Source organism: Hyperolius riggenbachi, chromosome 4, assembly GCF_040937935.1.
Source record: "Hyperolius riggenbachi isolate aHypRig1 chromosome 4, aHypRig1.pri, whole genome shotgun sequence".
Lineage (NCBI taxonomy): Eukaryota > Metazoa > Chordata > Amphibia > Anura > Hyperoliidae > Hyperolius > Hyperolius riggenbachi.
In genome coordinates this window covers 124906413-124931395 of record NC_090649.1, presented here as the reverse complement: position 1 = coordinate 124931395, position 24983 = coordinate 124906413, and the positions used below count along the sequence as shown (strand labels likewise).

Below are 24983 nucleotides of genomic sequence, written 5' to 3'. Positions count from 1 at the left end.
AGAGCTGTCGGTCACGGCTCAGCGGTTTATCTGAGGACTACTGAACCAGGTGAACAGGTTGGTGCAAGGGCAACGCATGAGACTTTGGTATTACATAGTGAGTATTTGCTGGTGATTTGTAACTACTAACTACCTTACTGGCATCAGCTTTTCAGTGACTTGTTGGTCTTCATTTGTGAAGTTCAAAACTCAAGTCATGTCATAGTAGCAAGAGGGTGAGACCAAGGCATGTCATTATCTCATGCAAGATCAAAGCAAAAAAGACTTATTTACGTACTGTATTTTTTATTCGCTTTGCCTGCAGTGGGGTTGATTAACCAGGGAATCCTTTTATGTATAAAGTGTTATTAGTGTTGGTATGGACAGGGGCGTAACTATACTTAATAGAGGCCCCCTACAAAAATGATAGCATGGGGCCCCCTTGGTCCCCAAACCCCATGAGGGTCATGTGATCGGGGGTCGGCGAACAGCTGGGAGTGTTCTGCTGTGAAGCAACATCTGGAAGCAGGAAAAAATTGCCGCTACTCGCTACTCTGCATGGCAGGAGGAGGTAGCAGGGATTTTTTTGAGCGAACAGGGAGGTTTTTTGTATGGCTATTGTAGTCAAACTCCGGTGGGATTGCGGTGGTGACATTGGCTAGGGATGGCTGTTGGTGGCATTGCAGCAATTGTTACCAGAGGTTCAGTTACATTAGCTGCGGGGGCTAGGCATAGATAGGGAATGGTTAGTGTTATTGTAGATGGGGGAGTTTCGTGTTAGGAGTAGGTGGAGGGAGGTTGGGGTTAGGAGTAGGTGGTGGAAGGCTAGTTTTGGGAGTAGGTGGGGAGAGGTTAGTGTTGGGAGTAGGCGTGAGGGGGTTAGTGTTAGGAGTAGATTGGAGGGGTTTAGTGTTAGGAGTAGGTGGAGGAAGGTTCCGGTTAGGAGTAGGTGGGGGGGAGGTTAGTGTTAGAAGTAGGTGGGGGAAGGTTGGGGTTATTAGTAGGTGGGGGAGGTTAGTGTTAGGAGTAGGTGGGGGGAGGTTAGTGTTAGGAGTAGGTGGAGGGAGGTTAGTGTTAGGAGTAGATTGGAGGAGTTTAGTGTTAGGAGTAGGTGGGGGAGGTTAGGGTTAGGAGTAGGTGAGGGAAGGTTAGTGTTAGGAGTCGATGGGGGGAGGTTAGTGTTAGGAGTAGATTGGAGGAGTTTAGTGTTAGGAGTAGGTGTGGGGAGGTTGGGGTTAGGAGTAGGTGAGGGGAGGTTAGTGTTAGAAGTAGGTAGGGTGAGGTTCGGGTTAGGAGTAGGTGGGGGGAGGTTGGGGTTAGGAGTAGATGGGGGGAGGTTAGTGTTAGGAGTAGGTGGGGGGAGGTTAGTGTTAGGCGTAGGTGGGAGGAGGTTAGTGTTAGGAGTAGGTGGGAGGAGGTTAGTGTTAGGAGTAGGTGGGAGGAGGTTGGGGTTAGGAGTAGGTGGGGGGAGGTTGGGGTTAGGAGTAGGTGAGGGGGAGGTTAGTGTTAGAAGTAGGTGGGGTGAGGTTGGGGTTAGGAGTAGGTGGGGGGAGGTTGGGGTTAGGAGTAGATGGGGGAGGTTAGTGTTAGGAGTAGGTGGGGGGAGGTTAGTGTTAGGCGTAGGTGGGAGGAGGTTAGTGTTAATAGTAGGTGGGGGAGGTTAGTTTTAGGAGTAGGTGGGAGGAGGTTCGTGTTAAGAGTAGGTGGGGAGGTTAATGTTAGGAGTAGGTGGGGGGAGGTTAGTTTTAGGAGTAGGTGGGAGGAGGTTAGTGGTGGACATAGATCGGGGGGGAGGGGGGGTTAGTGTTAGGAGTAGGTGGGGGGGATTAGTATTTAGCGCAGATAGGGGAGGGTCAGTATGAGTACAGGGTTATAGTGAGGGATAGTAAAATATCAGTATACTTATTCCACTATTTAAGAAGGTAATGAAAAGCCGATTTACATAGGGCCGTATGCCAAGTTGCCAACCATGGTAATCAAATGTGGACTCCACTCTCCCTTTTGGGGTTTTAATTACAACTGTCACGTAGAAAAATGAGTCATGAATCATACAGAACAGTCTTGTTGACAGAGTCAGTTCTCAGTTAAATTAGACTACAGTAGGTTAAGATACACAATGCAAAGATGCATAGCAACCATTTGTGTAGCAAGCTTTATACTAACAGCAAGTCAGATTTCAGCATTGATCAGTAAGAACAATCAGAGAATAGCGCTGATTATGAGTTACACCACTGTGGCCATCAATCTGTCCTACATGTTATGTAAAATTATTTTTGCTAGTGCGCATAAGAACATTATGTAACAGACTGCAGAATAACAAGACTGAAAATAGAAAAAACAATGCTGCTAGATAACGTTATTCAAATGCAAAGAGAAAGAAATAAAGAAAGAGAGAGAGAGAGAGAGAGAGAGAGAGAGAGAGAGAGAGAGAGAGAGAAAGAAAAGAAAAAAAGAGTGTGACTCTGAAGATAAGACCTAACCAAAAAATAAACCCTAGCATGATTTTTTAGAAAGATTGCAATGTAAGCCCTCCACCGAAAATTATCCCCAATTTACAAAGTCAGCAGCATTCCCAGTAGTACTTACCATACGATTAAAAACATGCAGGAATAATATTTTGACTAGGGATGAAGTTGATGCTGGGAGTTTTTCAGAAATTTTTGTCAAACCTCCAATAGGTCAGAAGAATTTCACAAATTAGTGAAGCGAAACTGGCACATTTAATTAGACAAAATCTAAGATTGTTAAAAGTTGTAAAACAAACATATATCATTTAATGCAATGATATTTTTTTGTAGAAATAGAATATAAGATCCAATCTTAATTTTTAATAGGCAGACATCTAGATACAGTAGATAGATAGATAGATAGATAGATAGATAGATAGATAGATAGATACATCGGGCTCGATTCACAAAGCGGTGATAACCCAGTTAAAGACTTTAGGCGTGATAACCATTTTTATCATGCCTAAACTCAGTTTAGGCATGATAAGTTTAGATAAGTTTAGATAAGTTTAGATCGCGCGCAAAGTCCCGCACGCAAAGCAGCGCCATTAAACTCTATGCAAAGTGCACCAGACTTTGCTAGCGCAAAACTTTTGACCAGCTGTGCACTGCGGTGCTAACCCAGTTGGTGCTTAAACTTATCACGCCTAAAAACTTATCACACCTAAACTTATCACACCTGGGGCCTGATTCACATAGCGGTGCTAACAGTTAGCACGCTGGTGAAAAGCCATTTATCACGCCTAAACTCAGTTTAGGCATGATAAGTTTAGGTGTGATAAGTTTAGGTGTGATAAGTTTAGGCATGATAAGTTTAGGTGTGATAAGTTTAGGCGTGATAAGTTTAAGCACCAACTGGGTTAGCACCGCAGTGCACAGCTGATCAAAAGTTTTGCGCTAGCAAAGTTTGGTGCACTTCGCATAGAGTTTAATGGCGCTGCTTTGCATGCACGACTTTGTGCGTGATCAAAACTTATCTAAACTTAGCATGCCTAAACTTATCATGCCTAAACTTATCACGCCTAAACTTATCACGCCTAAACTGGCTTTTCACCAGCGTGGTGCAATGGTTATCATGCCTAAAGTCTCTAACTGGGTTAGCACCGCTTTGTGAATCGAGCCCCTAGGGCCTGATTTACAAAGCGGTGCTAACAGTTAGCACCCTGGTGAAAAGCCCTTTATCATGCCTAAACTCAGTTTAGGCATGATAAGTTTAGGTGTGATAAGTTTAGGTGTGATAAGTTTAGGCATGATAAGTTTAGGTGTGATAAGTTTAGGTGTGATAAGTTTAAGCGCCAACTGCGTTAGCACCGCAGTGCACAGCTGATCAAAAGTTTTACGCTAGCAAAGACTGGTGCACTTCGTATAAAGTTTAATGGCGCTGCTTTGCGTGCGGGACTTTGCAAGTGATCTAAACTTATCTAAACTTAGCATGCCTAAACTTATCACACCTAAACTTATCATGCCTAAACTTATCACACCTAAACTGGCTTTTCACCAGAGTGGTGCAATGGTTATCATGCCTAAAGTCTCTAACTGGGTTAGCACCGCTTTGTGAATCGAGCCCTTAAACTTATCATGCCTAAACAGAGTTTAGGCATGATAAAGGGCTTTTCACTAGCGTGCTAACTGTTAGCACCGCTTTGTGAATCAGGCCCATAGAGAGATAGTCATAGGTCTTTGAAGATAATTATCTGCCTAGATCATTGGTTTACAGGAGTATAAAACCAAAGCTCTATGAAGTTGCTATGTTTGTGCTCATTTGTGCTGCAAACATTGAGATTTGTGCTTTTTTGTTGTTATGAACATATTAGCAATTATTTTTTTCCTGGATAATAATCTTTCCTAGCTTTCCTACAAATGCTTGCAGACATGAAACTGGTGAGGTTGGGTAGTGTCACCTTTGTGTCCATTTCTGCTGCAAAAATCACCATTCTATCTTTTAGGTCCGGGCCCACTGTTTGATTTGTTAATTGCAGAATCCTTGTGATTTTAAATATGATTCCGGTAGTGATCACGACTTGGCCCTGCAGCCATTGAATGCAATTGTTCTGGGATCGCTCAATGAATGCTGCATGCTGCGCTTTGGGATTGCGTTCACCCATCCTGTAGGCTGACTGGCACCCTCAACATGCAGGCCAGGGGCACTATCTGTATTGTATTTGTCTGATCTGGCCATTTCCAGCTACCTCAGACGAAGATCTGTCTATGGTATGAGCTGACATCTGTTAGATAAACAGATTCTCAGTGAGGAAAATCTATCAGTACGTTAGAGAATACTGTCCCATTGTGATTGTATGTTGCTAGAAATTAGGTCAACCTACTCACAGCTCAATCACTCTCCAAGAACATATTACTATCACTCCTGTTTCAATGCCAGTTGTCCAGCAGAATCCCAGCACGCCTGCAACATAGGACCGACCACAAATATGTGACAGCAGGTGAATAGTACAGTAACATCTCCAGCTAGCAGGCACATGCAGGGGTGAGCCTGTGGTGCCTGGCACCTGGGTGCAAGATTTTCTCTGGCGCCTATGGGAGTGGTTAAATTAACCGCGCCTAACCACATAACCACACCCATGTCCTGCCTAATCACACCCACACCTTCCACCTCTTTACGCATGCATGTGATACCCCATTCCTACCATGGGCTTGCTCCTGGCTGGCTTTGGCTGCCTGTGAGTCTGCTAGGCTCTGGACTGACTCAGGCTGAGAGGCTCTGCGAGTGAGACGCAGTCACACACTGCGTATTTATGGCTGCCTGTGGCCACCCTACTCTCGCTCGCTGTCGTCGGCTCCTCCCCCCACCAAGCCCAAGTGTGAGGTGGGCTGTCTGTATCCTTCCCGTTGCGCCGCGCAGCCTGCCAGTGTTGCCAAACTTTCATGTTATTTTTTACTGACAAATACCTAAAGATTTACTGACAAAATTTTCCCACTAAATGCACATAAGAGACAGCGTTTCACCAGTAAATGCACGTAATGACAGACAGCCTTTCATCAGTAAATGCACATAATGAGAGACAGCTGTTCCCCAGTAAATGCACATAATAAGAGACCGCTTTTCACCAGTAGATGCATATAATAAGAGACCGATTTTCACCAGTAGATGCATATAATAAGAGACCGCTTTTCACCAGTAAATGCACATAAGAATTGCTTTTCACCAGTAAATGCACATAATAAGAAACCGCTTTTCACAAGTAAATGCACCCGCTTTTCACCAGTAAATGCACATAATAAGAGACCGCTTTTCACCAGTAGATGCACATAAGAGACCGCTTTTCACCAGTAAATGCACATAAGAAACCGCTTTTCACCAGTAAATGCACATAATAAGAAACCGCTTTTCAGAAGTAAATGCACCCGCTTTTCACCAGTAAATGCACATAATAAGAGACAGCTTTTCACCAGCAAATGCACATAATAAGAGACAGCTTTTCACCAGTAAATGCACATAATGACAAACAGCCAGTGTCCCCAGTATATGTAGCCAGCCTGGACCCCCTTTAGGTAGTGAGTGACAGGGACCCCTTTAGGCAGTGAGTGACAGGGACCCCTTTAGGCAGTGAGTGACAGGGAGCCCCTTTAGGCAGTGAGTGACAGGGAGCCCTTTAGGCAGTGAGTGACAGGGAGCCCCTTTAGGCAGTGAGTGACAGGGAGCCCCTTTAGGCAGTGAGTGACAGGGAGCCCCTTTAGGCAGTGAGTGACAGGGAGCCCCTTTAGGCAGTGAGTGACAGGGAGCCCCTTTGGGCAGTGAGTGACAGGGAGCCCCTTTGGGCAGTGAGTGACAGGGAGCCCCTTTGGGCAGTGAGTGACAGGGAGCCCTTTAGGCAGTGAGTGACAGGGAGCCCTTTAGGCAGTGAGTGACAGGGAGCCCTTTAGGCAGTGAGTGACAGGGAGCCCCTTTAGGCAGTGAGTGACAGGGACCCCTTTAGGCAGTGAGTGACAGGGAGCCCCTTTAGGCAGTGAGTGACAGGGGGCCCCTTTAGGCAGTGAGTGACAGGGACCCCTTTAGGTAGTGAGTGACAGGGACCCCTTTAGGCAGTGAGTGGCAGGGAGCCCCTTTAGGCAGTGAGTGGCAGGGAGCCCCTTTAGGTAGTGAGTGACAGGGACCCCTTTAGGCAGTGAGTGACAGGGACCTCTTTAGGCAGTGAGTGACAGGGACCCCTTTAGGCAGTGAGTGACAGGGACCCCTTTAGGCAGTGAGTGAAAGGGACCCCTTTAGGCAGTGAGTGACAGGGAGCCCCTTTAGGCAGTGAGTGACAGGGAGCCCTTTAGGCAGTGAGTGACAGGGAGCCCTTTAGGCAGTGAGTGACAGGGAGCCCTTTAGGCAGTGAGTGACAGGGACCCCTTTAGGTAGTGAGTGACATGGACCCCTTTAGGCAGTGAGTGACAGGAACCCCTTTAGGCAGTGAGTGACAGGGAGCCCCTTTAGGCAGTGAGTGACAGGGAGCCCTTTAGGCAGTGAGTGACAGGGAGCCCTTTAGGCAGTGAGTGACAGGGACCCCTTTAGGTAGTGAGTGACATGGACCCCTTTGGGCAGTGAGTGACAGGAACCCCTTTAGGCAGTGAGTGACAGGGACCCCTTTAGGCAGTGAGTGACAGGGACCCCTTTAGGCAGTGAGTGACAGGGAGCCCCTTTAGGCAGTGAGTGACAGGGAGCCCCTTTAGGCAGTGAGTGACAGGGAGCCCCTTTAGGCAGTGAGTGACAGGGAGCCCTTTAGGCAGTGAGTGACAGGGACCCCTTTAGGCAGTGACTGACAGGGAGCCCCTTTAGGTAGTGACTGACAGGGAGCCCCTTTAGGCAGTGAGTGACAGGGAGCCCCCCCCCCCCTCTAGCTGCCGCCGCACCCCCTTACCTTGCAGTGTCAGACCTCAGGATCAGCGGCGACCCGACCAGTAGTACGAGCGGGCACCGGACGCACCTGCTCTATATGCGGAAGTGATGTCACTTCCGCATATCAGTGCGGAGTGCTAGGTCCTAGCCCCGCACGATTGGTCGCCGTCTGTTCAAGGTCTGAGTGACGCGGCTAGAGGGAGGGAGGGAGCAGCGGCTAGAGGGAGGGAGGGAGCGGCGGCCTGAGAGGGTGAGCGGCGGCCGGGCGGCGCCTGTCAGAGACAGGCGCCTGGGTGCAATGCACCCGCAGCACCCGCCCAGGTGCGGCCCTGGGCACATGCATATAGTACGCTCTGCCAGCAGTCCAAGTCAGGGCCGGATTTATCATAAGGCACTGTAGGCACGTGCCTACAGGCGTCTGACGATGGAAAGGCGGCTCACTACCCTCCCCGAGCGCCTCCTTCCCTATGCAAAGTCATAATGAGAGTGTAAATGACAGGTTACTCACCTCGGCATTCCACTGATGAGATCTCCTTTCAGTCAGGGGCACCTCGAACCACTTTATACTGAGGTTCCTCTAGCTACCTAATACTTGGGGGCAGCTCTAGATACTTAATATTGAGGGTACTTCTGGCTACCTAATATTAAGGGCCACCTGTAGCTACCTATGATGGGCAAGGGAAGTAAGATACAAGTGACAGCTGTGGCAGCCTCACACTTGCTGTGCAGTTTGGTGGGGGTTTGTAGTTTCATGGAGGGCGAAATCTAAGGTGCCAGGACATCTGTGCCTATAGTCTCCTGTGAAGTAAATCCCAGCCTGGTCCAAGTGCCAGGGGATTCTGCCAAGACCCAATCAGGGTGGCTGCTGTCTGACTGACTGCCAGTCACACTACAAGGCAATGTTTGTAAACACTTGCCCGCTGTCACTTTGGCTCTGCGTGTCTCTGTGGTCCGAGGGAGTTACAGTAGAGACAGTTCAATGCCGTCAGCGTTTGGAATAAAAAAAAAAAAAGAAAGGTTTTAACAAAAAAGAAAAAAAATGCAAATTTGGAAAATACCATAAAGAAAATTTGCAATAATAAAAAAAATGGTTAATACTGTGAATTAAAATAATTTAGACTTCAGGCTGTGTGAATGAAGCACATAAGCGGAGCTACTTTCTTTACTTTTGTGAAGATTTTTTGTTATAAGTGCCATGGAAGATACTGGCGCTGTATAAACCCAAAATGGTAATAAAAAATATATTTTCCATTTTTATTTAGAGGGAACTCAAACACATTCATCTCCTTAAATATTGTGTTATATCAAAATATTCAGGGTCTGGCGATTAGTGTGTTTCAGTACTCTCTAAATAAAAATAAAAAAAAAGTGTCATCTGCACAATTATAGCGGATGACATCAAATTGTAATTTGCACAGTTTCCTGGCCAACGGCTAAAGAAAAGGAAACATTATACAAATGATATTGCTATACCTTTATATTTTCCTGCATACGTTACTGAACCAATCTATATGTTTGCACTTCCTGTATTGAGATGACAACAGATGTTAATGCAATTTTGCTCTTTCTGGTGTCAGAAACATTCAAAGTAACCCAAGGTGAGAGAAATATAGAGGCTGCCATATTTATTTATTTTTAAAGTGGACCTGAACTCTTACACAGGACAAAAAAAAAACAGAGAAATGCACCCTGTGCGATTTTAGAGGCAGTGGTTCAGCAGGACAGCTAGGCAATGTGCATTGTTTACAAGTAAATTAATATGTCAGCCTCCAAAGGTCTGTCACCTTGGATTACCTTTAAAGGGAACCTAAACTGAGAAGGATATGGCTTTTTCCTTTTAAAATAATACAGTTGCCTGACTCTCCTGCTGATCCTGTGTCTCTAATACTTTCAGCCACAGCCCCTCAACAAGCATGCAGATCAGGCGCTCTGACTGAAGTCAGGCTGGATTAGCTGCATGCTTGTTTCAGGTGTGTCATTCAGCTACTACTGCAGCCAAAGAGACCAGCCGGACTGCCAGGCAACTGGTATTGTTTAAAAGGAAACATCCATTTCCCTCTCAGTTTAGGTTGCCTTTAAGTTTTGTCAGCTGGGTATTGGCAGCCACCACTGGGCATAACATAATGTTTAGTCTGGTATCCACTGGGTAGTTGGTGCAGGAGGCAACATTAATCCTTCCTAGTTGCCTGGTTTCTAGGTTAGCACAGTTGGGACTAGAGTAATGATGTCATCAAGATATTCAAAATTACTTTAAACAATTAAAGCATTTTTTGTTAAGATTAAAAATGAATCTAATCAGAAGATGATACAAGACTTACAGAGGATTTTCTAAGAGACTGAGGCCCATATGCAATTCACTTTTTCTCCTGAGTTATCTCCTAGGACCTAGGAGATAATTTTTATATTCTCTTTAAAATAACTTTTAAGAATTTTAAAACTGAAAAAGTACCTAAAAGTTGGTGAAAAAGTACTGTCAAACTTATTTTGTGTACTTTCTTGCTTGCTGATGGTTTAAAAGGCATTTTATAATAAGGTCTGAAAATATCACCTAGGAGAAAACTCAGGAGAAAACGTGAATTGCATATGGGCAGGAAGTCTGTAAGGGCTTAGAACTCAATCCCTTGTGCAATAGTTCAGTGCAGTACAGACACACCACTAGCCTACAACCTGGCAACAATTCTGTTGCTATGGGAAAGGAATCTGAACAAAATTGTTGCTGCACCAATGGTAACAGTGTGATGTGCTAGGATCCACTCTGGAGCACCGAGTATCAATCCATAAATCTTCAAGATCCGCACCATCAAAAATACAATTTTATTAATGTATCAAAGTCCTAAAAACATGATAAAATAGCATGGGTACATGGCAGATGACGCACAGGCGTTTCGGACCGTTACAGTCCTTTCTCAAATCATCCAGTGTGGGTCTATGATGATTTAAGAAAGGACTGTAACGGTCCGAAACGCCTGTGCGTCATCTGCCATGTACCCATGCTATTTTATCATGTTTTTAGGACTTTGATACATTAATAAAATTGGATTTTTGATGGTGCGGATCTTGAAGATTTATAGCTGTGGAGTAGGGAGGCAGTGAGTAGCAAAACAATGCACTTGGGTTCCATTGGGCTTTGGACATAACTAAAGGTCCACCATGCTAGATCCTGTACACATGCTACATTCTCGGCTTAGGCTGTCCTTACCAGGCGCCTCAGGCAAGTTTAATCCAACGTGTGAACTTTATCTAGCAGCTTCATATCGCTTCATTATTCATTTATTTATTTATTGTATTTATAAAGCGCCAACATATTACGCAGCGCTGGACATTAGTTTAGGTTACAGACAATATTTAGGGGTGACATGCAGCAAAATGACAATACAGGAATAATAGAAAACCAGATCACACGGCACAGTATGAGTGCCAGGTAATGCTTAGTCATTGGATTGAGCATGTAGATTAGGCAAGTTAGGTTCACTCAGATGCATAGCATGGGTGCACAGTAATGGAGGTGCATGATCAGGTAGTACACAAACAGTGGAGGACCCTGCCCAAAGGCTTACAATCTAGAAGGAGAGGTAAGGACACGAAAGGTAGGGGACCAGAGTTCAGCTGTGGGTTTAGAGCACTTGTGAGGGGTAGTAGGCCAGAGTGAAAAGGTGAATTTTGAGGGCCTTCTTGAAGATGTTGAAGGAGGGGGCTACCCTAATGGGTGGAGGTAGGGAGTTCCATAGTATTGGAGCAGCTCTTGAGAAGTCCTGGAGGCGTGCATGGGACTGGGTGATGCGGGGGGCGGTCAGGTGAGGTTCATTGGAAGAGCGGAGTGAGCGGCTAGGTGTGTACCTCTGAGTAAGATCGGAAATGTAGGTTGGACAGGTTTTGTGGACAGATTTGTAGGTCAGACACAGTATCTTGAATCTGATTCTAGACTGGATAGGAAGCCAGTGGAGGGATTCAAGGAGGGGATCCGCCATGGTGGAGTGATGGGAGCAGTGGATAATTCTGGCTGCCGCATTCATGATGGACTGCAGTGGAGCTATTCGGGTCATAGGGAGACCAGACAGAAGGGCATTGCAGTAGTCAAGGCGGGAAATTATGAGGGCATGGATGAGGAGTTTGGTGGTGGCAGAGGTTAGGAAAGGGCGAATCTTACAGATGTTACGAAGGTGGAAGTTGCAGGACTTTGTGAGATTTGGGATGTGGGGAATGAAGGAGAGTGCGGAGTCCAGGGTGACACCCAGACAGCGGGCTTGAGAGGTAGGGCGAATGGTAGTGTGGTTAACAGTGACATGCACATCTGAGAGGTTCATGGATGGCCGGGGTGGGTAGATCAAAAGTTCCGTTTTGTCTAGATTTAGTTTCAGGAACCTAGTGGACATCCAGGAGGAGATGGCTGATAGGCAGGAGGAGACCTTGTCCATGGTAGTGGTGGATATGTCAGGGGTGTGGAGGTAGATTTGGGTGTCATCTGCATACAGATGATAGTTAAAACCCATGGAGGAGATAACCTTGTCAATGGAGGATGTGTATAGGGTGAACAGTAGGGGGCCAAGGACCGAGCCTAGGGGGACTCCCACCGAGAGGTGGTTGGGGGTGGACGAGGACTCATTGAAGGCGGTCGTGAAGGAGCAGTTGGAGAGGTAGGATGAAAGCCAGGTCAGGGCGAGATCGTGAACGCCCATGGACTGGAGGGAATGGAGGAGTAGGGGGTGATCTACTGTGTCAAAAGCTGCTGAAAGGTCAAGGAGGAGGAGAATGGAGTATTTACCTTCAGCTTTAGCTAAGGCAAGGTCATTGACCACTTTGGAGAGAGCAGTTTCAGTTGAATGGGCAGGCCGAAATCCAGATTGCAGTGGGTCTAGCAGTGAGTTGGCATTGAGGTACTGGGTCAGGCGTTTGTGAACCAGACGCTCAAGGAGTTTTGAGGCAAAGGGGAGGAGGGAGATAGGGCAGTAGTTGGAGGGTAGCGAGGGGTCGAGGGAGGGTTTCTTGAGCAGGGGTAGTACAGTGGCCTGCTTGAAGTCTGAGGGGAAGGTGCCTGTGGATAGGGAGAGGTTAAACAGGGTAGTGAGGACTGGGGCCAATTCCGTGAAGTGAGGCTGGAGTAAATCAGAAGGGATGGGGTCAAGGGGGAAAGAAGTGCTATGAGAAGTCTGCAGTAGGTGGTTGACTTCCTCGGTGGTAGTAGGAGTGAAGGAGGTGAGGGGAGATTAGGGTGGAGGAGGAGCTGGTTGGGAGGGGATGGGAGGTGAAGATTGAAGATTGGATATTTCCTGATGGATGGAGACAATTCTGTTGGTGAATTGGGTGGATAAATCTGTGGCAGAGAGGTAGTGTTGGGCGAACACCTAGATGTTCGGGTTCGCGAACGTTCGCCGAGCATCGCCGCGATGTTCGGGTGTTCGCGCCGAACTCCGAACATAATGGAAGTCAATGGGGACCCGAACTTTCGTGCTTTGTAAAGCTTCCTTACATGCTACATACCCCAAATTAGCAGGGTATGTGCACCTTGGGAGTGGGTACAAGAGGAAAAAAAATATTTGAAAAAGGGCTTATAGTTTTTGAGAAAATAGATTGTAAAGTTTCAAAGGAAAAACTGTCTTTTAAATGTGGAAAATGTCATGTTTCTTTGCACAGGTAACATGCTTTTTGTCGCCATGCAGTCATAAATGTAATACAGAGAAGAGGTTCCAGGAAAAGGGACCGGTAACGCTAACCCAGCAGCAGCAGCACACGTGATGGAACAGGAGCAGGCGCAGGAGGAGAAGGCCATGCTTTTTGAGACACAACAACCCAGGCCTTGCATGAGGACAAGAAGCGTGCGGATAGCATGCTTTTTACCGCCATGCAGTCATAAATGTAATAAAGATAAGAGGTTCAATAAACAGGGACCGGGCGTCAACGCTAACCCAGCAGCAGCAGACGTGATGGAACAGGAGGAGGCGCAGGAGGAGAAGGCCACGCTTTCAGGTGCAACTCAGGCCTTGCATGAGGACAAAAAAATGTGTGCGCAAAGCAATGCAATGAGTAGTTTTCAGGACACAATGGGCTATCAGGAGGAGCTATTCCCACCCCCACAATCTTCTACCTGTGAAAGGTCAATGGAACAGCCACAAATGTTGTGCCTGGATTCACAACCTTTTTCTGTGGAAAATGCACCTCGCACTGAAATGCAAGGCGAGGCCGAGGATGAACATGACGTCAACAACTCAACATGACGCAAAATGGGGGCGGAACAGAAAGCTGCTTTCAATGTTTTGAAGGCCTTAATTGCCTCCGGTGGCCAGTTAGATGCATCATTCATCACAACCAAATCCCAGAGCAATGTGTGCAGGAATTTGAATCGCAGGAGGTGTACCGAGATCATCTGGACAAGTGACCAAGTGACCAAGTGACAAGTGACCAAGTGAAAAGTGACAAAGTGACCAGTGACAAAGTGACAAAATGACAAAGTGACAAAATGACAAAGTGACAAGTGACAAGTGACAAAATGACAAAGTGACAAGTGACAAAGTGACAAGTGACAAAGTGACAAGTGACAAAATGACAAAGTGACAAAGTGACCAGTGACAAAGTGACAACTGAGAGGTTGTTCTGGGGAGCTCCACTGCACTCAGTCGCATATGAGGAGAGGTCTCGTCGGGACTGCTGATCCTCCTCAGCTTGCTCAAAGCCTTGAGGGTTCCTGAAGATCCTCTGCTTGGAGTTCGCCGGGGTTCAGCTTGGTGTCGGGGTCGGCTGCGTCCTCCTCACTCCAACGTGGCAGATCTTCTGTTGAAGGAAAAAAAAAAAAACATTGTTAAAAGTCCAGTACCGCTTCTGAAGGACTCACCAAGAGATTCAGGAGCGCTTTAATCTAGCGCACCATCGCTCGCTGGGTGACGTCCCTCCCTACGCGCTGGAATTCTACGCTGCACATGCTAGCACGCTTTTGCGCAGTGCCGAGGCGCATTCCAGCAGCTAGCTACCAAGCTTCTGTGGATCTGATTGGGCCACCATGTTGGATCTCTTCCAAGTCCTCCAAAATTTTGAGCAATCCACGTTGCGTGACTGAGCAGTGACAACTCTACAGTCAGCATTACAATACCACTGCTGTGTTTACTGAAGAAATCAATGTTGAAGATGGAAACCGCTGGCATGATGCAAGTGGGGGATTCTGAAGATGAAAACGATCAGCGTGATGATACCAACATCAGGCAACCTGCCTCAGGAAACGCTGGTCCCAGCTATGACAAAGAACAGGACGAGGAACAGCTGGAGTTGGAGCAGGAATTGGATGCCCCCACTGCCGAGGGACAGAGCGGTGCACGTTGGACTTCCACAATTTAGCGGGAATGGACAGCAGAAGAGGAAGAAAGTGATGCTGGTGACGAATATGGTGCATCACAACAATCACAACGCTCACAAGAACATGAAGTCAGAGGAGTCTGGCAGGACTCTCTGGCACACATGGCTCAATTCATGCTAGACTGCATTGAACGCGGCCCGCGCATTATTCACTATTCATTATTATTCATTATTCTGGAATCTGGACAACACCAATTACTGGGTTTATACCCAGTTTATACAAACACAATGTTAAAAAACTGATTGAAGAAAGTGTAAGACAGGTCAAAAATGGAACAATTCCAGCAGGCCCTTGAGGATGGAGACTTTAGAGAGGAGATTGACATCCTCCTCCTTCTCTAGCCAGTTGTACGCCGACAGACTGACTTCAGCAAACCCAGGAGGACCAGGAGGGCAGCAAAGAACACAAGCTGCTGCTAGTGCCGAAAAGGGAATGGTATTGGCAGTGTCCTTGGAGTGGGAACATTTTCTGACACCCATGCTGCAGCCCACAGAACAGCAATCAGGCAGTTCTACGTCCTCCAACACCAATCGCCTGGAGAAGATGGTCAAGGTCCAGGACTACATGTCAGATGGCGTAGCTGTGTTGAACAATCCATCTGCAGACAGACGGTGAGTGTGACAGGCAGCACAGAAGGACCATGGCAACTCACTCATAGTACCACAGTTTGATAGTGCTGCCCAAAAAATTATATGGATCCGTGGACCCGGGCACTGCGGGCAGTACTGGGAAGTGGGAACGCAGATTTTAGTACCTAAACACACGATACAACATGTTTTCCGGGGTCGGACTCTGAGGCACATACAGATGGTCACGATCATCATCCTCATCATACAACTCTTCTACTGAGTCTGACCCACCCACCACCTCTGCCACCCCAACATCCCCAGACACAGAGCCCTCATCGTCCTCAACATTAACTTGGGATGCTGGCCTGAGCCAGACCTCCTCCTCCACATCAGGCCCCATCATCTCCTCAATGGCAGCCCTCATTAATCGCTCTGGCGACGGACCGATGGACACAACGTTCTCCTCCGGGGAGGGCTGCTGCTGACCACTGGCTGCTGGGGTGGATGTTATAGCTTGCGTGGGGCGTTGGCTGTTGCTGTTGTTGGGAGTGCTGCTCACAGCGGAGGTCTCTGAGGAACTCATGGTGAGCTCATATAGTGGTTGGCGGTGAGTGGAGTATTACTGATCCCAGGATTATACACACTGACTGGCAGAGTACGCAATGCTATATAGTCTGGCTGAGCGGTGTACACAGAGTGGCAGTACACACAATGCTATATAGTCTGGCTGAGCAGTGTACACAGAGTGGCAGTAAACAATGCTATATAGTCTGGCTGAGCCGTGTACACAGAGTGGCAGTAAACAATGCTATATAGTCTGGCTGAGCGGTGTACACAGAGTGGCAGTACACACAATGCTATATAGTCTGGCTGAGCCGTGTACACAGAGTGGCAGTACACACAATGCTATATAGTCTGGCTGAGCGGTGTACACAGAGTGGCAGTACACACAATGCTATATAGTCTGGCTGAGCCGTGTACACAGAGTGGCAGTACACACAATGCTATATAGTCTGGCTGAGCCGTGTACACAGAGTGGCAGTAAACACAATGCTATATATAGCGTGGCTGAGCGAGGTACACAGTGGCAGTACACACAATGCTATATAGTCTGGCTGAGCCGTGTACACAGAGTGGCAGTAAACACAATGCTATATATAGCGTGGCTGAGCGAGGTACACAGTGGCAGTACACACAATGCTATATAGTCTGGCTGAGCCGTGTACACAGAGTGGCAGTAAACAGAATGCTATATATAGTGTGGCTGAGCGAGGTACACAGTGGCAGTAAACAATGCTATATATAGTGTGGCTGAGCGAGCGGTGTACTACTGTTCCCAGCAGCGACACACAAGACTGGGGGGGACCCTGGCTAGCGTGGCTGGAGAGCGAACTACCCTGCCTGCCTACCCAAAGCTAAACCCACAGACAAATGGCGGAGATATGACGTGGTTCGGGTATTTATTTACCCGAACCACGTGACCGTTCGGCCAATCAGAGCGCGTTCGGGTCCGAACCACGTGACCCGTTCGGCCAATCACAGCGCTAGCCGAACGTTCGGGGAACGTTCGGCCATGCGCTCTTAGTTCGGCCATGTGGCCGAACGGTTTGGCCGAACACCTGATGGTGTTCGGCCGAACTCGAACATCACCCGAACAGGGTGATGTTCTGCAGAACCCGAACAGTGGCGAACACTGTTCGCTCATCACTACAGAGAGGGAGGAAACGGAGGGTGGGGGGTGGGTTTCAGCAGGGAGTTGAAAGTGGCAAAAAGACGCCGGGGGTTGGAAGCTTGTGTTCCGATGAGCTTGGTAAAGTATTCCTGCTTCGCATGAGCAAGGGCAGTGTGTACCTGCAGCAGGTTAGTCTTGTACTGTAGGAAATCCTGGTTAAGTATAGTTTTCCTCCATTTCCGTTCAGTGGCGCATTGTATTATAACTATTTGACATTCCTGGACGTGAAACTCACGTCCAGGAAGCCATGTGCGCTCCTGCGCGTCCACGCGGCCGATCGCGCGCGTGCACGCGCGCTCCCGGCCGGCGGTTTGTTAGCCAGTGAATCAGTGAATCGGGCAACGGTGCCCGATCACTGATTCCTCTCCCCCGCAGAAAAAGCGACAGCTTCTCTCGGAAGCTACGCTTTTTCTGCTTCCTATGTCGCTCTAAGCGTACGTGGTACGCTTAGAGTGACGTCACTGTAAACAACTCATGGCTGCCATCTTGTGGCCAAAAAGTAAACTACATCTAAATGTTAAATAAAAATAAAAATACACATATATTTACAAAAAAAATACAATTTCAATCCCACCCTCCCAAAAATACCCACATAAAATGTTTAATTAAAAAAAAACAAAAACATTACAATTAAAAAAAAAAAAAAAACACAAATATTTACCTAAGGGTCTAAACTTTTTAAATATCTATGTAAAGATGAAATATTTCTTTTTTTTTTTTATTATAAGCTTGTAAATAGTGATGAATGCAAAACGGAAAAAATGCACCTTTATTTCCAAATAAAATATTGTCGCCATACATTGTGATAGGGACATAATTTAAATGGTGTAATAAACGGGACAAATGGGCAATAACAATACGTGGGTTTTAATTATGGAGGCATGTATTATTTTAAAACTATAATTGCCGAAAAGTGAGAAATAATGATTTGTTTCCGTTTTCTTCTTATTCTTCCTTTTAAAATGCATTTACAGTAAAGTGGCTCTTAGTAAAATGTACCCCCCAAAGAAAGCCTAATTGGTGGCGGAAAAAACAAGATATAGATCAGTTCATTGTGATAAGTAGTAATAAAGTTATAGGCTAATGAATGGGAGGTGAACATTGTTCGGATGCATGAAGCGAAAAACGACTGAATGCGAACTGGTTAAAAATGTTCACACAGATGTTGCGCTCCTCCTTAGAAAAAATATATAATATATTCCTGCACCTCTATTTGACTGGTTCGCCACACCACACTGATTAATTTGTATATTGTATTTTGTTGTTTGAGAATTTCTCTTCTATTATCCCAGTTCCTCTTCTTTTATCCCAGGGCTGATCCAGGCAGCTGTCTGTGAATCGGGACATGAGTGGGCAGAATAAGAAGCCATGGAACAAAGAGAACGAAGTGGCCACCTCTGGGGACAGGGGCAGCAGGAAGAAGAGGGAGCGCATCATTAGGAAGAAGATTGTATCCCTGGCTGTGCTCTGTGGATCCCTGAAGACTCCCAAGTATGAACACCAAATATATACCCGGACCTGTTACACTAGTGATGAAGGTCATTTTATCACAGGCACACTAAATATGTCTAAAACGAGCTGGGCTCAGAACTCACAGATCACCAGCTGCTAACACAACATCCCACCCTCCAGGACAGGGGTGTCAAACTCAAATGCAAAGTGGGCCGAAATTTTAAACTGGGGCCTAGTTGCGGGCCAACCTCAATGTCTACTGGCCATCTTCTTTCCTTATACAGTTCCCTGGTGTCTAGTAGTCCCCCCTTCCCTATACAGTTCCCTGGTATCTAAAGACCCCCACCATCTCCTATACAGTTCCCTGATGTTTAGTGTATTCCCTCTACCTCTCCCACTCGGCTTCCCTGGTGTTCTAGGGCTTCACCTCCAATATAGCTTCCCTGGTGGTCTAGAGTGGGCCAAACATAATGCATAAAGGGGAAACCACTTGAGGGCCAAATTTAATGGCTCTGAGGGCCAGATTTGGCCCACGGGCAGGAGTTTGACATGTATGCTGTAGGAGATTGGCCTTGATGCCGGCAGAGGGGCTTAATTCACATGCCTGTTGGGTATGCGGCACCAACAATCCCGTTTATTTTAGGATGTTGTGTTAGCCACTGGCGATCTGTGAGTTTTGAGCTCAGGTCCCTTTGAATGTTGCTCTGTGTATTTGCCCAGCCTGGTGAGCTCGTCATATGATGGTTATCAGCCTGACTCAGTGACTACCAGTTTTCTGCTGCACACTCAATATATCATCTCTCTTACTACTGTTGTATTACCTGAAATTTGTGATAATTCTCAAATTCCATATATAGATTTGGAGCCACTAAAAACATACCGGTACCTATCCTGGATGTCAGCCAGGAACATAAATTACATTAGTATGTGGTCTTGTGGTGGAAGTTTCCTCACACCCAGAACGCTGCTTATAAGCTCACAGGAGAACAAAAAAAAGTCTCTAAAAACATACCGTATGTTACAGTGAGGTACCCACAAGCTTATGGGTCCTGTCTTTGCTTGTCTCCAGTTAGGCCTCGTTCACATCACAAACGCGGATGGCCATGCGTGTGGAACGCAACGCATGCGAACGCATGCCATCCGCGTCTGTGTGCATTGTGTGGCTGATCCCATCACTTAAAAGTGAATGGGACAGCCACGCGTTTTTACAAAAAATACGTGCAGCATGCGTTCCCGGACCGCACAGGTCAGGAACGCATGCAGTGTGAACATCAGACAGTGCACTCTATGCACTGTCTGATGTTGTGCGTGTCGGCCTCCCGCACGCTTTTCCAAAACATGGCTGGAAACGCGTGCAGTGTGAACGGGGCCTTACTAAAGCAAGGTGACAGGAAGAGGGGGTCATGCTGTGTGTTATCACTGAACAGCTGCTTTATGCAGGTGTAATAAAAGTCTTTATACAATGAGGCCTGGAACCCACTACAAAACGTTATCGCTAATCGCTAGCGTTTTGTATGAGCAGTTTGTAAGTGCTTTCATGGGCGTTTTAGGGAGCGATTTTAGTAAGTGTAATCAATTTGCCAGCGGTTGTGTAGTGATTAGCGATTAGCGTTTTAAAGTCTGATTGGTCCTTTCAATTATTATTTTTTTTTCTCACAAAAATATTTTATTAAGTGCAATAAGTGTGTACAGTCGAGAGAGTAAGGGAGTGCATAAACATCTGCGTAATTGCACTAGTACACGCAATAAAGACATTCACAATATATCAATAAAGTACACAATAAAACGATAGAACATAAATGCGAAACAGTGTCTAACTAGAGAACAAGTTGGCTGAACCTCTGTGTCAGTGGGCTCTGACCAGGGCCGGGCCGAGGCATAGGCTGGAGAGGCTCCAGCCTCAGGGCGCACTGTAGGAGGGGGCGCACAATTCATTCAGCTGTCATTCCTAATTGTGTTTGAAGCAAAAAGAAATAAGAAAAGGGGATACATAGCAGTGACTGCAAGCCAGATAACTAGGGATTAAGGTGTTAGGGAGGTTGTGGGCCCTGTGGCACCTCTTAGTCTAATAGCAATCAGTGTGTGAAGGCTGGGGTGGGAGGGATGGAGGGGCGCACTTTGGTGTCTCAGCCTTGGGTGCTGGAGGACCTTGTCCAGCCTCTGGCTCTGACGTTTGTCATAATTTTTAGCCTAGTAGTGCTTACTGTCTCGCTGGGTGGCAGTGTCTAAATGGTGCTTAGTTACAGTTGGGTGCCAGCAGCGCTGAGGCCTCTATCACCGGCACCCTCCATGGTGTCCACAGATTGGACTGTAGGTGGATAAGCTACATGGGGGCCCACCGAGCAGTGGTGGGCTATTAGGGGTTTGATGTAGCGGTGGAGACCAGAACAACTAGGTCACATTTGTTCCATAGAGGGGGGGAAACCAGCAGGTTGTCTTTCGTCCCCTGGAAGGTCAAAGCAGGCGTTTGCGCCTGGTCCAGAGAGAAGAGGCTCAAAAGACGAGAGAAGAGAAGAGGAGAGAAGGACAGTGGAAGAAGAAGAGAGGGAGTAGGAGGCAGGAAGGGAGGGGGGGGGGGGAACGGCCGTCCCTGGTTACGCCAAATGGCAACCGTCCCCTAGATTACCAGGAGAGATGTGGAGAGTCCTTGATGGTATTGGTTGGTCCTTTCAATTATTTTTAATTTTGTTACAGTGTACATTAACTTTAAAGCGCTAGCAAAATTGCTCCGTGCAAGTTGTGATGAGCAATTACGCCAGGGATTATATACTTTACATTGAAGCGCAAACGCTAACAAAATGCTGCATGTCTTGCGTTTGCGATTTTGCTAATCGCAATCGCTTCTGTGGAATTTGCACCATCCATTTACGTTGGCAGAGCGTTTAGGGAAATCGCTAGCGATTTCTCACGCTCCCTAAATGCTCAAAAAATCGCTCTAGTGGGTTCCAGTCCTGAGAGACAGATCAGAAGGTTTCACCTAAGTTGAGAGGGATATGAATTTCATGGCTGACATATTTATTTTCTTTTAACAATGCACATTGCCTGGCTGTCCTGCTGATACTCTGCCTCTAATGCTGGGCATACACGGCATTTTTTTTCTTATCAATCGAGCCGCTGATGGCTCGATTGATAATTTCCGACAGGTCCGATCAGCGAGGCTCTCGATTCCCCTCTCGATACCCACGGGCGGACAATGGGAAGAAAACGAGCGGAAGATAAGGAGCGCCCACGGGGACAAGTGAGGATCAATCAAGGCGCCTGCAGGGACAAGCGGGAATGTGCCGGGATCGAGCCAGTGGCTCGATCCGGCACAGAAATCTAACCGTGTATGCCCAGCATAACACTTTTAGCCAAGCACCCTGAACAAGCATGTAGATTACTGTAGATGTTTCTGACAAAAAAATCTGACAAGATGAGCTCCAGGCAACTGGTATTGTTTAAAAATAAATAAATATGGAAGCAGCCTCGATATGTCTCTCTCATCAGGTTCCTTTTAATTAATACCTAATTGAAAACTGTCTTTGGGGTGTAGCCACTATCGGAGGGTAAAATGTATAACAGGCGCACTGTGTGCATAATGCATCGCAAAAGGTACTTTTTGTAGTTTGCAAAATGCACCAGTAAAATTTACATGTGAATATACCCTTTATTCCATCCCGCTTTTGCCTGTCTTACCTCATGAAGAACGTCACTTATTATCCCTAAGCAAAAAAAAATCCTAAACCCTAAGGCTACTTACACACCAAGACGTATGGTCGCATAACGTGCCCCTAACGCAACGCATGGTGGTGCGGGAGAGGACGGTAGAGTGAGCCGCGTTAGGCGGCTCTATCCGCATGAGGTCTCCCAGGGTGGCGCTGATTGGCCGGCGGGACCACGTGATGCGGAGAGAGACACTCCGCATCACGTGGTCCCGCCGGCCAATCAGCGGCCGCCAGTGCAGTGCATATTAAGTAGCCATGTGCTACTGTAGCGGCATCTCCCCGCCTCCTCTCCGCCCCCCACTGAGCATGTGCAAACAGTCTAACACGGCTAAAGCCGCTAGAACGCACAGCATGCTGCTCTTTCACTACAACATGCAGCGTTACATGTAACGCAACGTGGGCAGTGTGAACAGCCCACTTGTGTTACATTGCTGTGCGCCTGTAACATCCCTGTGTGGAAGCAGCCTAAATGAACTTTCCTCCAGATGAATTTAACTTTGGTATTGCATTTCCCACCTAAGGGCTGGAACCCATTAGAGCACTTTTTTGAGCGTTTAGGGAGCGCTTTATATTGTTAGTGATTTACCAAAACGCTCTGCCAATGTAAATAAATGTAACAAGTTCCACAGTAGCGATTGTGATTAGCAAAATCGCAATCGCAAGTACATGCAGCATTTTGGGAGCATTTGCACTTCAATGTAAAGTATTGAAGTGCTGGCAAGTCGGTCTTGAATTGCTGCACATAGCGATTTGTGTGCCATTTTAAATGACAGAAAACTGTAACAAAAATTAAATTAACTAGAAAGAACCAATAAGAATTAAAAACACTAATTGCAAATCGCTCTCACAATCGCTGGCAAAAAACGTACACTTTTTAAAATCACTACTAAAATTGCTGGAAAACACTCAGCAAATCGCATACAAAACGCTAATTCAAAACGCTATCGATTTGCGATTGTCTTTGGGCTGGTGCACACTGCAGGCGCTTTTCTGAGCGCTTTGTGATTTTAAAAGCTCTTGCCAATGTAATCCTATGTGAGTGTTCACACTGGACTGGAGCAATGTGATTTTGAATAGATCCTCCATAGCAGGGGCATCACTAGACTTAGTAGGCTCCCCCTACAAAAATGCTAGCATGGGGCCCCCTTTGTCCCCGCACCCCACAGGAATGAAAGCCAGAGAATGGCAGCAGAGAGTGTTCTGTTGTGACGCAGCATCTGGAAGCAGGAGAATATTACACACACTCCCGCACACGGTTTCAGTGAGTGAATTGGGAGGTTTCTTTGCTAATTGGCTGCACTTGCAGTTGGGGAGAAGGAGGAGGGGCCCCCAAAGCCTCTGGGCCTCCTTGCGATGGCAGAGTTTGCAGGGGTGATACCTACGCCCATGTTCCATAGCATTGCATACGCAAAAGCTTTTAAAATCACTAGCGTTTAAAAAGCTCTTGCAGTGTGAACCAGCCCTTTGTGCGTGTTTTCTGCACAGTAAAATGCATTTAAACTGAGAACACATATTAATTAATGGGCTAGTTACAGTGTCACTTGTATGCATTTTTTTCATGCATAAAAGATGTGTGCATTTTCTCTATTAAAGAGACACTGAAGTGAAAAAAAAAAATTATGATATAACGAATTGTATGTGTAGTACAGATAATTACTAGAACATTAGTAGCAAAGAAATTATTCTCATAATTTTATTTTCAGTTATATAGTTTTTTTTTTAATAACATTGCATCATTCTCTAATGTTTGCAGTTTACACACTACTCAGCACTCTAAATGATTTTACAGAGCAGGCCAGTGAATTATTGACCTGTCCTCTGCAGAGAAAAATAAAGTACAGTGACTGACAGTTGAGATAACAAGCTTCAGAAGACATAGCTCTCTGCGACTTTGAAAGTCGTGGAGCTCAATGGCTCTTTTGCATAGATAACAACTGGAGTTTCTTAACTCTTCCTGTACTGGAAACAATATTAGACTTATGTCTCTGTTCCTAATGTTTTATTTATTAGCTGTATTACATATACAAATCATTATATCATAATTTTTTTTTCGCTTCAGTGTCTCTTTAATTACATTATTTGTCTGTCATTATTTACATGACAGACAAGTGTGTTCCCTGCTTTATGCAGATCTTTTCTGCTTGCCAGGTGCCATTATATGGCGCTGATACATTTTGAAGCTAGCGGAATAGATTTACCTCTGATTTGCTAAAAGGCCTGGACATAAGTGTGTCTTCTTTTCTACTTCATTCCGTATATTGAATGAGTGATTTCCCATGTGATATGAATTCCTGCAGGGTGAAGACGCACGCAGTAGAAGACAAGAAGAAGCCGATGCGCAGACTCGGACACAGAGAGCAGAGAGCCACCCAGGAAGAAGCCAAGTGTGCTCAGCTGCAACATTCCAGGAAAATGTGCGCCAAGTGTGAGATCATCACCTGCAGGAAGTGCGACACCCTGCATGCCGACTCCCTCTTTGTAGCGCACAGCTTGCTGGATCACTACGATCATAGAGGCTGCACATAATGCTGCCCACGTATCTGCAGGAAGTAGCATAAGGGCCCAGGCACACTGTCACTGACTTCAGCAACACATAATAGCGTGGGATATGCAGCCATAGCACTGTCTGATAGCCACACCTATGCGTTGCACAGCAGTGTGTTCTGACATGGCTGCATGCATTTCTGTGCCCAAAGCAGAGAAGTCCTATTCCATGTAACTGAATGGGGTCAGCCCTGCAATGCAGGTGTGAAACCTACAGCCACCTGCATTGCAAAGCAACACAAGAGAGTGCCTGGACCCTGAGGGTGGAAGGTCATAGTACACAAAGCTGATATTTTACCTTTAGATGAGGAATGGTT

At 46.5% G+C, this 24983-nt stretch overlaps 1 protein-coding gene across 1 annotated transcript; it reads left to right on the top strand.

The window, feature by feature from the left end:
* Nucleotides 1–24766, top strand: C4H17orf50 (chromosome 4 C17orf50 homolog). Its single transcript, XM_068279176.1, has 3 exons — nt 1–57; nt 18279–18457; nt 24420–24766. The coding sequence occupies exons 2-3, from the start codon at nt 18312–18314 to the stop codon at nt 24646–24648; spliced, it is 375 nt and encodes a 124-aa protein (XP_068135277.1). The 5' UTR covers nt 1–57; nt 18279–18311; the 3' UTR covers nt 24649–24766.
* The last annotated feature ends 217 nt before the right edge of the window (nt 24767–24983 follow it).

Bases quoted from the DNA above. Each gene is read 5' to 3' on its own strand.
- C4H17orf50 (XM_068279176.1), top strand. From the start codon at position 18,312: ATGAGTGGGCAGAATAAGAAGCCATGGAACAAAGAGAACGAAGTGGCC. The intron at 18,458-24,419 runs GTATGAACACCA...GAATTCCTGCAG, and splicing joins GGATCCCTGAAGACTCCCAA to GGTGAAGACGCACGCAGTAG.